Raw genomic sequence first — 17,433 nt, 5'->3', positions numbered from 1 at the left:
AATATGTTTAAGCAATCAAGTCAATGTAGATCAAAGTAAAAGTAAGTTTTTTTAGCAGTGTCATGCAGAGATAACGCGTTATCTGTCAATGGGTAGACCAAGGTTACTCACAGCCGAAAAACATGGCACAGTACAGACAGGGCCAAAGCTATACTGGCTTCAGTCGTCTATTCAAAATATTTTTATTTTTTGTATTCTGGTAACTGTACTGGGTCGTCATTAATTTATGATATGGAAATATGTCTTATTTAGTAGAACTCGTTTGTTTTTATTAATACTTAAAGTAACACGGATGTTTTACAATACATCCTTATGACACAATAACCTGACAGGTCGAGGGCGCCACTGTGCACCTGTGTTATTACGCGTTGCAAGAGATCGCCGTTTTCAAAGCGTTGTTGCCGTCAAAGCGCTCGGTTCAAAATTATAATAAAGAGGTATCTATTCTAAAGCGCTCGGTTCAAAATTATAATAAAGAGCTATCTATTCTACAGTGGGACTACATCAAATTTCAAAACACAGTCGGTTTATCTCCTAATTGAAAGTTGCATTATTAAATTGCAGAATAAATATACAGTAGACTACGGTTATATACCGAAACTCGAGGGGACAACTAACTTTAGTTTGTAATAACCGTAGTTCGTTATAAGCATACATACAGCATATATACAACAAATGGTCGGGACTCAAAATAAGTTCGTTATATCCGTCAGTCCGTTTTAAGCGTGTTTGTTATTTTTTGTTGACTTTTATTATATATACAGTAAACTACGGTTATAACGAACTCAAAGGGACCAGTAATTATAATTCGTTATAACTGTAGTTTGTTATAAACATATATACGGCATGCATACAGGACCTGGACAGGACCAAGAAATAGTTCGTTATATCCGTCAGTTCGTTATAAGCGTGTTTGTTATAAACGTAGTTTGCTTATAGTTATTGGCCTTATTGTGAAGCATGGTTACTTTATTCCGTTTGTATACATCATGAACCACACTAACTGGTAATGTAAAATAACTGGGCCACACTCATGTAAAGTAGACGCGCAACCAGACAATTGTGTTCGTCCACCTTTCAGTTCAGATAACGATATTTTCACTCATGCACATGTTCATGGTCTACCCTCGTGTCTTGCATAAACCGAGATATTAACACAGATACCTACATATCAATCTGACCTTTAACGCGGCAACTACTTGGATAAGGACAACTTACAGGAGGAACTCAAACCAGATGATCAAGGTATGGCACGGTGTGGCCACCCGTACTGTGAATTACCTCATTATATTGCAAGTAAACGTGTATAATGTTGGGGGTTGTTGTTGGAACAAAGCCAGACTCGACCCAGGTACACTTGCGCAAAGCAATCGTAGCTCTAACTCCCAAACATAGAATTACGATAGCCGTAGCGCTAAGATGGTTTTGTGCAAGTGGGCCCTAGTCTTAGACGAGTTTTAGCACGGATGCCGTGTTGACAAACCAAGCATGATGATCGGGGAAGGTGGGATTCGAACACGATCATTGGATCCTGGCACGACCAAGGGTCGCAACTCTGCACTATGGCGCATTAAACGAATTGGAAACATGCTACTGGAAAACGGGTAACCAATTTTCTGTCTCCAGCCTCTTAAGTGCAACTAACGAAGCGATAGTTAGATGGTTGGGCCACCCGTGCCCTGTAAGTCAATAAATATTATTGTACAGAGGGAGTATATAGTTTCGTAAAATACATATCCTAGCAAATATGTGAAGCGAGGATTTATTGGGCACATGTAAGGTCATATACAGGAGAGCATCACATTATCAATCGCATGATAATGTGTCAATCAAGTATACACACGAACTGATGAAAAAATTGTGCTTAGACGTCATAATATGACATTATATTACAAACAAGAACGTAAATTGTATGCTGAAAGTACGCATTTGGGTTATGTTCCTACATGTTCTCAATTCTCTTTTACCCTTTCTGAGAAAGAAATTGAAAATAACAACATGTCAACACAACTGTTCAACGTAAAACTTCTAATCCTGCTCAAACGCATCGAATTCCACGAACATTTCCCTGTACCAGCCCGCATTTTCTGATGTCTGATCAAATATGTCCAGAATTGGGCATTCGGGCAGCCAGCGTCCATCTTTCCCCTGATGGCCGAGGATGCTGTCTGCAATGGTTTCCGCCATCTTTTTATACTTCTCCTCCTTTGTAGCCGCTGCAAGAAGCCCCGCCCCGTACATCACCTTGTGGCTCTTGTCGTAGGTGAGGACGTCGCTATGGCAGGAGTGGGCAAAGTCGGCGACCTTCTTGGAGTACTCGAGGTAGCGCGGTTCTCCCGTCGCCAGGTGCAGCTTGTACAGGAATATGATCGGATAGCCGAGCTGCCAGTACATCTGACCCCCTACCTTCCTCTTGACGACGAAGAAGAGTGTCTTCTTGGGATCCTCGCCCCAGCCTTCGGTGACTACCTCGCCCTTGTCGCCTGAAATCTTCATGTACAGGCCTTCGTCAAGGTTGGGCTGACCGTCAAACGCTTTGATGATAGCATCCCCAGTTGATCTCGCTTTGTCCAGATCTGCGTGTATTCGGACATTGATTATTATAATCATTGTGGATATGCCTGGTTTGTTAGTGAGTGAGTGAGTATGGTTTTACGCCGTTTTAGCAATATTCCAGCAATATCACCAGAAATGGGCTCACACATTGTACCCATGTCGGGAATCCAACCCGGGTCTTCGGGCGAGCGAACGCTTTAACCACTAGGCTACCCGACCGCCTCGTCTGGTTTGTGAGCGTAATGCAATAGATAGTGAGTGAGTGAATATGGTTTTACGCCGCTTTTAGCAATATTCCAACAATATCACGGCGGGGACACCAGAAATGGGCTTCACACATTGTACCCATGTCGGGAATTCAACCCGGGTCTTTGGGCGAGCGAACGCTTTAACCACTAGGCTACCCGACCGCTTCGCCTGGTTTGTGAGCGTAATGATAATGATAACAATAACAATAAGTTATGACGAATATGCAGAAAGTGAGCAATTGAGGGAACGTTGTTTAATGCCGCACTCAGCACTATATAAGTTATATCAAAGTGGCCTGTAAACAGGCGAGTATGGACAAGGAGAACAAGCGACGGAGAGCATGAGCAACGATCAGACATTCCGGGTACGATGTGACACCATCTACCTAGTCCGAGCCCTGCCATTTGACAAGCTCGACAAACATAGGATACTTGGAACCCATTCTGATCAGGACTCCCTACAGTAATATAGCTATAGAAATACTTTGCAAGCGATTCCATCTTATTTGATGGTTATATCCCGTTCTCACGTGACCCGTAATGGGTTGTCCTTAGATCTTTGTTCAGCGGTAGCAAGAACTAAGGTCTGATTTTAATGAGATTGAGCTCACTCAGTTCTATCAGGTTAGCAGTAACTAGCAGGCCCAGGTTTAATGAGTGCCCACCCACCTCCGAAGTAGAGGCAGGTGAAGCCCAGGTGCGAGTTTAGGAAGATGCAGCTGGACTGGTCCACGCCTCTCCCCTCTTTGGCTGCGTCGTACGGCTCACACCAGTTGAACGCTCCCAGATTCGGGTTCCAGAACGTCTTCAGATAGCTGAAGAGAGCGAGTGAGTGAGTATGGTTTAATGCCGCTTTTGGCAACATTCCAGTAATATCACAGCGGGGGACACCAGAAATGGACCAAACGCATTGTACCAAGGTCGGGAATCAAACCTGGGTCTTCGCCGGGGTATCGAAGCCTGCCTTCGGAACGCAAACGTTTTGACCACTAGTCTAGTGACTTAGTGAGTAAGTGACTATGGTTTTAGCAATATTAATTCAAGATTCCAGCAATGGGTTTCATACATTGTACCAATGTCACATATCGGATCCGGATCTTTGGCGTGACGAGCAAACGCTTTAGCCACCTGGCTACCCCACCGCCCTCACAAAACAGTAGGTGCTTTGGTGTTTGTTTGTTTGTTGTTAAACGCCGCACTCGGGAATGTTCCAGCTGTATGACGACGGTCTATAAATAATCGCGTCTGTACCAGACATTCCAGTGATTGACATCATGACATGATCAACCAAATCACCGAGCCTGACCACCCGATCCCTTTAGTCTCATCTTATGACAAGCATGGGCTGCTGAAGAGCCGTTCTAACCCGGATCTTTAGGGGGGAATTTTTGTGTTGGGTAGCCTAGCGGTTAAGGCGTTCGCTCGTCACGCCGAAGACCCAGGTATATAGAATCGAAGACACGTTGTGGCATTTGTATAGGCCAGTTTAGTCTGTCGAGGCTGTTTACACGTTAATTACGTCATTAGGATCCTGAACATGTAAGTCAAGGACAGCACACGAAGAATGTTTGTTTGTTTGTGTGTTTGTTGTTTAACGTGACACTGTAAATAATCGTGTCTGGACCAGACAATTCAATGATGAACATTATGATCATCCATCCACGTAATTGGGTTACGATGAGATGCATCAACCAAGTCAGCGAGCCTGACCACCCGATCCCTTTAGGCGCCTTTTATGACAAGCATTGTCACCTTTTACGGCAAGCATGAGTTGCTGAAGACCTATTCTACCTCGGATCTACATGGGTCACACAAAGAATGAATAGAATGAACGTACTTGAAGGATGGGAATGAAATGTCGAATCTCCCCGCCTTCTGGGCAGCCATACAAATCCAAGCGTTCACGTATGGCCAGTTATAGGTTACGTGCCAGTCACTCGTTTTCCGCTCCCAACCGGTTTTCTCCGGAAAAGACAGAAAGTCTCCGTTTTGCTGCAAGAAGTTCTTCTTCAGATTGTTGAGCAGTCGGTTGGCCTCTCTCGGTCTGCCATCGAGGAGTAGTTGGTTAGGCAGTTTGTACATGGAGTCGATGTCGTACCTGACATCCTCCCCAGTGAACTGACCATTTTCGTCCAGGTTCTCAGCCATGAACTTGATCCCTTTACGACTTGCATCAATGTACTTTTGGTACTTCGCCATCTTGGATTGTCGGATAACTAAAAAATATTATTTCTGTTTTAAATTTACCTTACTATGGACCCATTTGATATGTTACGAATCTGATTGACTTGTCGGGTATTTATAACCCAATACCCTGCATCTCAACTACACCGCAGGCTTATGCCATAATTATATAAAGGTAAAATGTACCAGATTAAATCGCATGAATTATCTTAAGATTTGATATCGCTGACCCAGCATCTGTCAAATGTAGGAGTATCGAGACCCACTGAGCGACAAGGTATGTTTGGAATCACTGTGCATGTGCGATCTCACAGGTATCTTCAGGGTGTTTTCACGAATTATCTTCTTTACCGAAACGTCGCCTTTACAGTAATTTAAGAGGTTGTTATCCATAAATTGTGTCTACTTTGTCACTTCACATTAGACTGACACGCCCTGATATATCTGAAATACTGTTAAACGTTTCTTTAAACCCAACTCAATCACTCCGTTTTAGGCTGACACGCCCTGATATATCTGAAATACTGGTAAAATGATTGATAACCCAACTCTCTCACTCACTAACTTGAACTTGATGCGCGAGATCGAGGCTTGTGAGTGGCAAAGTATAAGTACCAAAATGAGGAATTTCACAAATAAACTGACAAATTTTAGAAAATGTAAATCTAAAAAACAAGAGTACCATGCTTTCAAAACAGTGATACATTGAGAAGCTGTACCAGATATACAGCCCCCACTAGATGCAGGTGAGCTACATATACCTTTGCTTCTCCACGGTGACTGTGCCAGAGAGGCGGAACAAGGAGAGAAATAGGCTTATATATGTCCCTGTTATCTCACCACTGTTCAGATGTAACTGACTCACGCCACGCTAAGCTGTTATATCTATAAATGTGTAGTGCGACAAACAAACAGATATTTCAAAGTCGTTCAGCGTGTGATTAAATATCATCGCTAGCTTGGCCATCATATAGACTTACGAAAGGGCTTCCATCCTTTGGATGAGACCCTGGATAGTGGAGTCATCCTCATTATGGACCTCGCAGTGCTCCATCAATAATACTTTTAACATACCCATTTTCACTACTTTATCCATGGAACATATACTTTTACGCGTACATCCTTGGCGCTGATCATTCTAACACAACAGACAGATATATGCGTGCCTTCAATGTTCAGCTAAAGACTGTCGCCCCGTCGTTGTGTATCTGTCTTTTGAAATGGATAGCATGTGTACAGACTGATGGACGCTTGCACATCAAACTTTATTGTCCAAATACTAAACCCAAAACATCTAGATACATTGCTAAACTAACCCTTTCCCCGAGCCTGTTACACTTTAGCGCCATGGCGCTGTGACTCATCTCAATATATGGGTAAGTGAGTACGAGTAACCACTTAACGCAGCTTCCTTAAAAAACAACTCAAATTCAAAATTAAATAAATTGGTTGCTAGTGGACAAATCAATCACCTACTTTGCAACAGTTCTATGCACCCTGCAAGTAGGTGATATTGGAACAAGGTCTTATGTCCTTGGAGAAAAAGATGTTTACAGCCCTCTTAGACGTCACCGATAGCAACACACGCCGGTCTGTCGCACTTCAGATGAACTATGTATGACTAATAAATAATATCAAGATGAGCTTCACGTCAGTTGGCTGTTGTTTGATCAGATAGCTAGTAATCATGTTTATCACCACACATATCTTCTTGACCGACGTATATACAGTCTCAGTTCACATCCTTGTTCTATTTGTCATTCAGTACATTATATCACCCTGACAGCAACCTGAAAGAGAAAGCCCAAAATATGTCATGATCACTCATCTCAATATTTCATCCTATTTCTCTATATCGCCCTGTATCGCAATATCACATATCATATTTCATCCTGTATCTCAGATTTCATCCTATTTTTGGGGGGCACGGGTGGCACAGTCGTCCATGGCGCCGTGATTCGCTGTGCAGAGTTGCGTCCCTTCTGGCACGCCAGAAACCAATGATAGTGGGTTCGAATCCCAATTCGCCCCTATTATGTTTCTGGGTTTGTCAGTACCATACCCGTGCTCGTGGGGTTCATTGCAGTGGTAAACGTCTGAGACCTGCATTATTTCGGGCTGTTAAAAGCGGCGTTAAAACCAAATCACTCACTTACTCATCCTACTTCTAAATATATCTTCTTATATCGTTCTGTAAATGTCATACAGGCACCTGTGACGCTCCGGGTTAGAACAGGCCATCAGCAACCAACCAATACTTGCTATAAAAGGCGACTATGCTTGTCGTAAGAGGCACTAACAGGATCGGGTGGTCAGGCTCGCTGACATGGTCGATGCATGTCAGTGTATCCCAATTGCGTGGAACGATGCTCATAACATCAATCACTGGATTGTCTGTCCCAGACTCGATTATTTACAGACCATCGTCTTATAGCTTGAATATTGCTGACTGTGGCGATAAACAACAAACAAACGTTGTTTCGTCCCAACCTGTGGACAAGTTGATATGCACCAAGACGTGTAGCGAGGGGAGCGTCTGAGAGAAGGCAGACATGAGCTACCCCATCGTTGCTGTGTCCAGTATAGATGTGACTGTGTTGTATCAAGAGTGTAGTGAGTAAATGAAGTAGTCACTAACGCTGTATCACCACACCCTTCTATATGAACTGTTGTCATTATAGACAATATATTGACTAAGGTTAATCTAACCTGCCCAATATTTGTCGTGGAGGACAATTAGCAAATGACTATGTGTTATCATTAACATTCATACTGTGTCAGGATAGACTAGAACTATTTTTTGTCGTCGGAAGATTCCCTTCTACATGTCTGTGTAGACATTTATCACTGTATTATTGTGATGTGAAATACCTTGTGATAGGTTTTGTACCTGAACCTCTTTGATTACATTGCAGATATACAGTTGTATGTAATTGTAGTTGATCTACTGAGGTATAGCACAACGATGGCCATGTTGTACCAGTATTGGTATGTGTACATATATATAGTATGTTTATAAGAAGTATTGGAGTAGAGTGAGTGAGTGAGTGAGTATTGTTTTACGCCGCTTTTAGCAATATTCCAGCAATAATACTACGGGGGAAACCAGAAAAGGGCTTCACACGTTGTACCCAAGTGGGGAATCGAACCGTGTCTTCGGCGTGAAGAGCGAACACTTTAACCACCACGCTACCCCACAGCCCCAGTATGGGTGTATAACTTTTGGTAATTTAGTGTATAGTCTTTAATAAGAGTATAATCAGTTAGTATTAGTAGTGTGTCTTAGTAGTGTGTCTTAGTAGTGTGTCTTAGTAGTAGTGTAATAGCAGCATTTTAGTTGTGGAGTATTAGATTAGTATTACATAGGGGTTCTGTCATTTCTGCTTCCTCTAGTGCACATCATGTAACATTTCTTGGAGGAGAATCCGGGTACTTATTAAAAGTGTTGCAAGATGTCGTACTAGTCTCATCATTCAGCTAATATGGACGTTTGAATATTAAGAAAGTTGTTGCTTTTGGTCAAACTGTTGGATTAGAGAATACGTACCTCAAGCAGTTCGTAGACGAACAGAGACACGTCGAAGGAACAAAGACGTATTGAACGGTAAGAGAAGGAGAAAGAGGGAATATCAGAAGGAGAAAGAAGAGAAAAAAAGGAAAATCAAAAGGAGAAAGAAGAGAAAGAGAGGGAATATCAGAAGGAGAAAGAGGGGAAAGGGAATATCAGAAGGAGAAAGAGGGGAAGGGGGAATATCAGAGGGAGAAAGAAGAGAAAAAAGGAAAATCAGAAGGAGAAAGAAGAGAAAGAGAGGGAATATCAGAAGGAGAAAGAGGGGAAAGGGGGAATATCAGAAGGAGAAAGAGGGGAAGGGAATATCAGAAGGAGAAAGAGGGGAAGGGGGAATATCAGAGGGAGAAAGAAGAGAAAAAAGGAAAATCAGAAGGAGAAAGAAGAGAAAGAGAGGGAATATCAGAAGGAGAAAGAGGGGAAAGAGGGAATATCAGAAGGAGAAAGGGGGAAGGGGAATATCAGGAGAAAGAGGGGAAAGGGGGAATATCTGAAGGAGAAAGAGGGGAAGGGGGAATATCAGAAGGAGAAAGGGGGGAAAGGGGGAATATCAGAAGGAGAAAGAGGGAAAGGGGGAATATCAGAAGGAGAAAGAGGGAAAGGGGGAATATTAGAAGGAGAAAGAAGAGAAAAAAGGAAAATCAGAAGGAGAAAGAGAGGGAATGTCAGAAGGAGAAAGAGGGGGTAGGGGGAATATCAGAAGGAGATAGAAGGGAAAGGGGGAATATCAGGAGAAAGAGGGAAAATCAGAAGGAGAAAGAAGAGAAAAGAGGAATATCATCAGGAGAGAGAAGAGAAAGAGGGAATATCAGAAGGATAAATTGTTTGATAGGCATTACTTACAAGTTGACGGATGACTTAGTATTGTTAATATCAGAAGGAGACAGAGGAGAGGGAAGGGAGTATCAGAAGAGAAAGAGAGGGAACCAAACAACCAAAGAAAAGGTCGGGTAATGGGTACAAGTTATGTTTCTTTATCACAATGTGAATGTTTTCTTTCTTATAGGAAAGGTAAACATCTCTCGGATTAAAGATCACAGATAGTCAAGAAGGAAGTTAGAAGTTGCACCACACAACAACCTAACAGTACAAAGGTCAAAAGGTCAGTATTATCCGTGATAGTGGTTGTACCACAGCATGTTTAAGAGGTTCTTTACTTCCAGATCCCATTGACAAAACCAGAACAGGAACGTACAAAGCCATTAATGGTATTGAATACAGTGCCACGGATTGTACAGTTCATCTCAATGCACCATACTGTACTGGCCAAGTTGATGCAATGTTGTTTCATACCACTGTATGGTGTCATCATAGGATGTATTCCAGGAGCCAGAGAGAGGTTGCTTGGTTGTTTGTTTGTTTGTTTGTTGTTTAACGTCGCACTCAGCAATATTCCAGCTATATGACGGCGGTCTGTAAATAATCGAGTCTGGACCAGACAATCCAATGATTAATATCATGAGCATCAATCCACGCAATTGGGATCGATGACATGCATGAACCAAGACAGCGAGTATGACCACCCGATCCCGTTAGTCGCCTCTTACGACAAGCATAGTCGCCTTTTACAGCAAGCATTACAAGACCCATTGTACCCCGGCATTGAAATGCAGTTTGGAAGAGTTGCCGTGGATCTCGTGGAACCACTGGATCCTATTACAGATCGGAAAAACAAGTAGACAATGCCACCCGTTATCGAGAAGCTATACCCTCAGCGAATATTGACACAGCAACAGCGCTGACGCGCTAGTACCTACATGTATTTTCAGTAGAGTAGGAGTTTCTAAGGAAACCGTGACAGATATGAGTACACAGTTTACATCAGATTTTATGAAAGAGTTCGGAAAACTGTTATCACAGAAGTAATTAACTACCACACCCTATCACCCCATGTGCAATGGATTAGTTGAAAGGTTCAACGGAACATTGAAAACAATGTTGAAACGTTTGTCATGAAGGCCCTAAGGATTGGGATAGGTATGTCATTTCCATGATGTTTGCTTGAAGAGAATGTACCCAAATGATCTGACTATTGGCAACGTGTTTTTGGGGTTTTTTTAAAGCTTGTGACAAGGAACACATCAAATTGAATCCAAGGGTATTGTTGGTATCTGCAGAGAGGTTATTAATGTCACCAAACTTCGATCCGGGTCTCTCCTTTTGGAATATGCAAAGAGACAGCAATACGTCAATATAGTCAAATTGAGAAGTTTGTTTATATCAACATTGCTATCTCTGAGCACAAGACACTGAAAAGTAATTAAAGATTATTTCTCAAAACAATGACTTATGCATCTTCAATGATGATTCTAACGCCTATCTGCATCCTGCCACAGGAACATAATCTCACCTTGATCTTTCACTGACATTCAACCATTTTAGATGAACTTTAATGAAGTGAGCAGTTTCAAACAATGCTTACAAGTATTAATCAAGCTGACGATCCACCTTCAACAAGGTGGAACTTTACAAAGGCCAATTGGTCTATATTGCAAACATTATGTACTGAAAAACTAAAATCTGAGAACTAAAACCTACAAAAATATTTTCAGATTAATTAAATGCCATTTGAGACGAAAGCATTCCTTAGTAGATTACATGTTTTGTCAACGCGCAGGTGGTATTTCAGTTGTGGTAAAATATAATGTGGAAACCCAACAATAACTGACCTGGAGAAGGGATGGAACAGGTGGTTTGAGCTGTAAACACAATAAAAGGTTACGTACGGAAACTAGGCTCAAATTTTGTATACCCCTCAAATATACAGAACCGCAACAAAAGGTCACCATGGACAGATATATGAGAAACCTTATATGTCCAAACACTGTAAACATACTTTGAAACATATTAAAAAGATGAAACTTGGCAAAACTGATCATCAAGGTTAAAATTAAAGTGTCAATGTTTTTAAAGTGAAACACAACACTAGTCTCTGAGAAAATGGCATCACAAGTGAGTATCTCGTGCATTGATGACTGCCGTGCAACGTCGATTGATGAAGGCAATATGCACTTGAGCTCAATAGGATTAAAATAAGTACTTAGGGCAGGCAATTGCATGGTTTTGGTGCCATTCTGCTGGAGGAAGTCTCTTGTTGCTCTCTCAGTGTGGACACGGGCGTTATTATGCTGAAACTCGTGGTTGCGGCGACGTGCCAAATGGCGTGTGGTCTCAAGACTTGATCAATGTACCGAGCTGCTGTGACACCATTGCCTCTCCCTGGACCGAAGTTCTGGAAGACCACAGGACCGACCATCTGTGCAAGACCAATTCCGACCCACACCATGATGCTCGGAGTCTCTCTCAACAACATAAGCATCCGAATAACGTTCCCCACGGCGTCGCCAGCCTCTCTCTGTGGCCTGTGACAGTGGAGGTGTCTGCTCGTCAATCTTCGACAGACGGTGTCCGCACTAATGTGTCGCTGGTGTGTCTCAATGGCCTGTCGTGCAGTTTCCGCAGCAGTAACAAAGCGGTCTTGAAGATACTGTCGCACAATCTGACGATCCTGACGTCGGGTGGTGACCCTTGGTCTTACACTACGGTGTCGGTCATCTGTAGTGTTGGTGGTCTGGTACCGTTGCCGGAGCCTGTATATGGTCCTTACGTGGACTTGAAATGCATTGGCTACATGCCGAGCGGTTTGTCCAGCTTGCAATCGTCCAAGGGCTTGGTGTCGCAGATTTCTTTTCAATCTTGGCATGTGGTAGCAATTCAATAACAAATGAATGTTATCCGATCTGGGTGGATTTTTATAGGGCAAGACATGGGGGGACGCATGTGCATTTCAATTTGCACGGAACTCACCTGCATCGGGTTACCATGGCCGTTGCCATGATGCGTTTGGGCGATCGGTTTAATTGTCATCTGCTTTGGGGGGTTTTATCATCAAATTTCATTTTTCCGGACAAGGTAATTTTAAATTTTAGAAACTTTGACAAAAATTACCCAGATATTTAAATGACAACTTTTCATTGAATGTTACTTGGGGTGACGTTTCTTTTGCGGTTCAATATATTTAAAGATGGAAGTCAATTGGTCCAGAAATCTACCTCTCTGTGAACAATCTCGGTCAAGAGCCTTATGATTATGACCCACTACCACCAGGGGAGGAGGGTAAAACTTTGGCAAACTTGGCGTGTTAATGAATATTATATGTCCGCTTCACTTACTTTCGTCAGCTGTGATACTGTCTTACGGCAACTTCAACGTATTATATAGGTTTATATACTGAACAACAAAAGTTCCTGAGACATTGAGTCAGATTTATTGCAAAGTTATGTTTTTTACCAAATCTGAAACAAATTCAGTTTGCAACAGAAAAAAGACTCCTGTAAGTGTTCAAATGATTTAATTTGCCATACTGACTTCAGAAAATGCCTGATTTTATTAAAAAAAAAACATGAACATGCCAAAATGTCAATTAACAAATGAACCTCTGGTTGCGATGCAAGCAACACATCTTCGTCTCGTGTCATGTTGAAAGGAAATGCCTGGGCCATAACAACGCAAAAACCGGTAACACAACAGGTCCGATGATCTCATCGCAGTAGCGCTGTCCATTGAGATTTCCCTCTACCACTATCAAACGGGTCGAATTCGTCCATCGCTGTGGCTGATATGAAAACGAGACTCATCAGTGAATAGAACTTGTCCCCGCGCATGGCTGTCCAGCGTAGACGCTGTCTGCACCACTGTAGACGTGCTTGACGGTGGTTTCCTGTCAAAATGGGACGTCTGGCGGGTCTTCTTGGGACAATCCCTGCACATCTGAGGCAACGACGTACGGTTTGTGAAGATATTCGTCGAAGGCAAGGGATGCTTCTTGCAGTCACTGTGGCTGGCTGGAATCGATTTCGTAGGTGTGTTGTTCGAAACCAGTTGTCTTGTCGATTATTGGTTACGCGTGGTCTGTCACTCCGATGATAGTCTCTGACTGCATTCGTCTGTTGCCAACATTGCCATAAACACCAAATGGTGTTTCTGTGGACGTTAAATTGTCTCGCAACATCACGTTGACTCGATCCTGCTTCAAGCATACCAATGGCTCGCAGACGCCCATTTTCGGACAGCCTTGGCATTTCGTAATGTTGAATAATTGCGTAATTTTGTTGTTTTTCAGAGTGGTTGTTGTCAGCACGATCCTAAACAATGCATATGGAATCCTGTTAACGCACATGTTTTTATACACATTCTTGGGGAGTGAAATGCATGGATCTTGCATAAAAGTCAACTTTTGCATGGAATGCATGCTTTTCTGTAGCAGTTGCGTTTTTGGGACTTGATTCCATACATGTACTACAATATTGAAAACCAAACTTTACTTGTTTGAAAAATACGCTAAAATATTGGTGTCACAGGAACTTTTGTTGTAAATTTTTGTAATGCGACTTTTCCATTGGGTTATATGTCGGTCTAATGACCTCGAAACTGACTTACATAAGCGTATGAATGACACATTTTGACGTTAATACGTTCTTCACGAGACTATTATTTAAGTGACGTAAATACTGACAGACTACCGTACGTCCACATTCCTTGGGGGAACCCCAACGTGAAGATATGCAATAAAACTTTCGCCACTGTCCGCGCCTTGACTGACAGTGCTAGTCATCATATCACTCCACAGCAATCTGTGAAATATCTTCCCGAGGCAAGCGTGTCCACTAGCCTTTATCAAAGCCTAGTTTCTACCCTTGCCACACACAAACTGACAAAGGCCACTTTTCTTGGCTCGACCCTCGCGCCACCTCGCGTAGATCACGAGTTGTGCCCCTTGTATTGAACACGCGATATCCAATCCGATCACTGTTCTTCTCTCTTACAGTTTCATGAACCTACCAAGATACCTACACCCATCAATGTACCAATTTCCAAATATATTTAAGTTTAACGACATAATGTCATCTACAAATATTAATGTACTGAAGCCTTTGACTGCGTATATATTCCATATATAGAAATGATAAGATGAGTGACTTAAATATATAGTAATCAATGTGTCCACCCACTATCAACAAAGATATGTACTATACCCTGCAAACACGAAAACGTCGTTTTTTTCCGTGTATTGTCACTGGACGGAAAAACGATGTTATTTGGACGCTTTCAAACCATCGTTTTCCTGTCCAAATAACGTCGTTATTTGAAATCGGAATTTACTGGGAGAGAACGATATCATCAAACTCCTCCCTTTCTTGATTGATAATTCTCGATTTTGTGTTTTTGTGGCCTAATTTGACATGTCGATGTTGCGAGATTGCGAGATTTTTCATCATGTCCAAATGTCGCATTCTCGCGTTGTCGATTTTTGACAAAAAGTGCTATGTATCAAAAACACGCATTCTCGTGTTTTTGGAATATTTAGCTCGTTTCCAAAGGTCGAGATAGCGAGAATGCGAGATCGCGAAAATGCCCCTTAATGTATTCCATAATAACCTGTAGGAGCATATAGTTTATACTCGTCCATGTTTTTGACAGACAATATAATTAACATGCTCGGTAATAGTGAGGACGGGCATCATTGTGTGTTTCCGTGTTTTGTTCAGGTGAACAATTGACTTGTCCTTGCATGTGTTTGTGATGGGTGTCACCTGTGTGGCAGACTACGCTCACCTTTCACGAACACCCATTGGATGACCTGAACTACTTCGAATTTTTATCCCACATCAGTCTGATACACCGTGGTATACCTGAAATACTGTTCAAAGTGGTGTTTAATGCGATCACCGTAGTGTGTTACTGCAACTGTCCAAATTTTGTGGAGTGATGTTATGTAATATGTAAAATAAGGCATATTCAATTATCCAATTGATTAGAATATACTTGCGTCAGTGTATTTTATTAACGCCCAAAACCGTATTTGTTAAACACATATAATAACAGATCATATACACGCATGGTGCCTTGACTTACTATCAGCTTTAATAGGCCATTCCGGAATAAAATAGTTCCCCCAAAAGCGAGGAACATCTGTTTTAGTTTGTTTACAAGAAATATATTCCAAAAAATATTCTCATTAGATGAGAAGGTCTGTTAAGAACTACCTCATTAAGTCAATCACAATGACAGAGCGTCGTAATACATTATATTTACATCAAGTACAAGACGTAAAAATGGCCGACACGATAAACGTGAAGGGAGATATTTCCGAAGTTGTTAATTAACCTGTGTCTTTGTCATCACTGATCAATTGGCCGATCATTGAAAAGTGATTGTAAAGATGTGTCAAATATATACTAAGGAAAATTCACAGATTGCTGTAGATGGTCACTACGAGGGTTTGAATTTGGGGGGGATTTTTTTTTTCTCTAGGCTGGGTTGTAACGAGGGTATCCTTGAACGGGCATGTAACCAAACTCTATGACTTATCCAAGAGTATGCTAAGACGCTACGTTTAAAATTAAAGGGTCTAAATGATGAGAAACAACGCTTCTGTATGAATTCATACTTGGGAATTCCCAGGGTGTTCCACAGGAATGTGGAAGTAGTCAGTGCTTACGTAATTTCAAGAATACAGTCACGTGAAAAACGTCATGTGGCCCACCTCTCGTCCTATGGAAAAGTCGTATATCGTGTAAACTTCACATTACAAAATTAGTTACTGTTACAACCAAATGAAACACAACCCGTTATCCGATAGAGGTAACTATGCATAGCGGAGGGCTATGTTATCTCAATAAACTTGGTAACATGGTTTGGTTTGACTTCTTTGCGCGTGTCTGAATTCCATTAACATGTTACACATCCTAAAACTGACTAATCAGCAAATCTCGCTGCGCGCAACAGATACTAGAGCAAGGCATGCCAGATATTAGAAACCTAATGCTTCCGAAAGGAAGCCTTGGGCATCACGTGCGTCGGGGGACCAGCGCCATCTGATTGGCCGTTGACAATTGTACAAAGCGGAGAAAAGCATCGTTTTTAAGTCCATTTTATGCTTGAAAAACTCGACGCTTTTCCGGACACTCTCTAGACGCTAACCCATTAATCAATTTTAATGAATTTTTAGTCGTTTTTCCGTCCAATGACCATATTCGGGAAAAAAACGACGTTTTCGTGTTTGCGGTGATAGGTCTATGGCCTTTCAGTATTTCTGTAAGAAAAATTGATTGATAGGGGCTTCACAAATATGGCGACTACCATAGGCGACGGCCAAATCGATTAGACAACGAAAACATTCGCGATTTCATCAATGACACAAAAACAAAGGCAATCGTTGGGGGGTTTAAAAGATGATACGAAGGTGAACCAGTCGTAGGTGTTGATTTTGTGAACATTCTCAGATTGGACTATTGATATGTGCTATAGTCCGATCATACTTAGCACCGGAAAGAGGGCTTGATGTGGAAACAAGACTTTGAAAAACGTCTCGGGAAGATGTCTGTGAAATTACTTCAGACACGGTCGGAGTTACGGGGTAGCAGTCACGGGAGACGAGGAGTGAGGGCAGAGGATATTCACGGACCCAGGTCACACTCCATGGTCGATGCCTACCGTCGACAAGACGGGTTTGTATACATTACCCTCCCCGTCACCCGTAAATACATACGACCGCGTTGCGGGGTAGTGATGTGTATGGTCAGCTAATAAAATGAGTTTATTTCTCAAGGAAGTCAAAGCAGCCATATACCGTGCATGAATTTTGAGCTAGCGCTACAGTGTCCCGTAGAGAAGATGGTCGTAAGACAGTAGCACGAGAAATATCGCCGTATGTGTAATATATTTACAAGGGATTTTGTATGGAGACTGGGTATTTTTTCAGCTACAGCTCCAAACCAGACATATAAAACTGAGTCTAAATATAATATTTTTAATACATCTTGCAGCAGTGTATATGTTTGTGCCAGACAATTATTATATTTTCAACAACAAACT

At 42.0% G+C, this 17,433-nt stretch overlaps 2 protein-coding genes across 2 annotated transcripts; one reads left to right on the top strand and one right to left on the bottom strand.

Annotated features, from left to right (window-relative positions):
* Positions 1 to 1,748: 1,748 nt before the first annotated feature.
* LOC139454386 (uncharacterized) lies at positions 1,749 to 5,836 on the bottom strand. The gene is made up of 4 exons (XM_071236052.1): positions 5,750 to 5,836; positions 4,642 to 5,020; positions 3,474 to 3,619; positions 1,749 to 2,576 (listed from the first exon to the last, which is right to left on the bottom strand). The coding sequence occupies exons 2-4, from the start codon at positions 5,001 to 5,003 to the stop codon at positions 2,029 to 2,031; spliced, it is 1,056 nt and encodes a 351-aa protein (XP_071092153.1). The 5' UTR covers positions 5,004 to 5,020; positions 5,750 to 5,836; the 3' UTR covers positions 1,749 to 2,028.
* A 1,704-nt stretch (positions 5,837 to 7,540) lies between these two features.
* On the top strand, positions 7,541 to 9,244 carry LOC139453820 (octapeptide-repeat protein T2-like). The gene is made up of 2 exons (XM_071235279.1): positions 7,541 to 7,601; positions 8,598 to 9,244. The coding sequence occupies exons 1-2, from the start codon at positions 7,541 to 7,543 to the stop codon at positions 9,242 to 9,244; spliced, it is 708 nt and encodes a 235-aa protein (XP_071091380.1).
* The last annotated feature ends 8,189 nt before the right edge of the window (positions 9,245 to 17,433 follow it).

This window comes from Haliotis cracherodii, unplaced genomic scaffold, assembly GCF_022045235.1.
Source record: "Haliotis cracherodii isolate W230 unplaced genomic scaffold, xgHalCrac1.p SCAF_10, whole genome shotgun sequence".
Lineage (NCBI taxonomy): Eukaryota > Metazoa > Mollusca > Gastropoda > Lepetellida > Haliotidae > Haliotis > Haliotis cracherodii.
The sequence above is the reverse complement of the archived record's forward strand: the minus strand, read 5'-3'. Positions and strand labels throughout refer to the sequence as shown.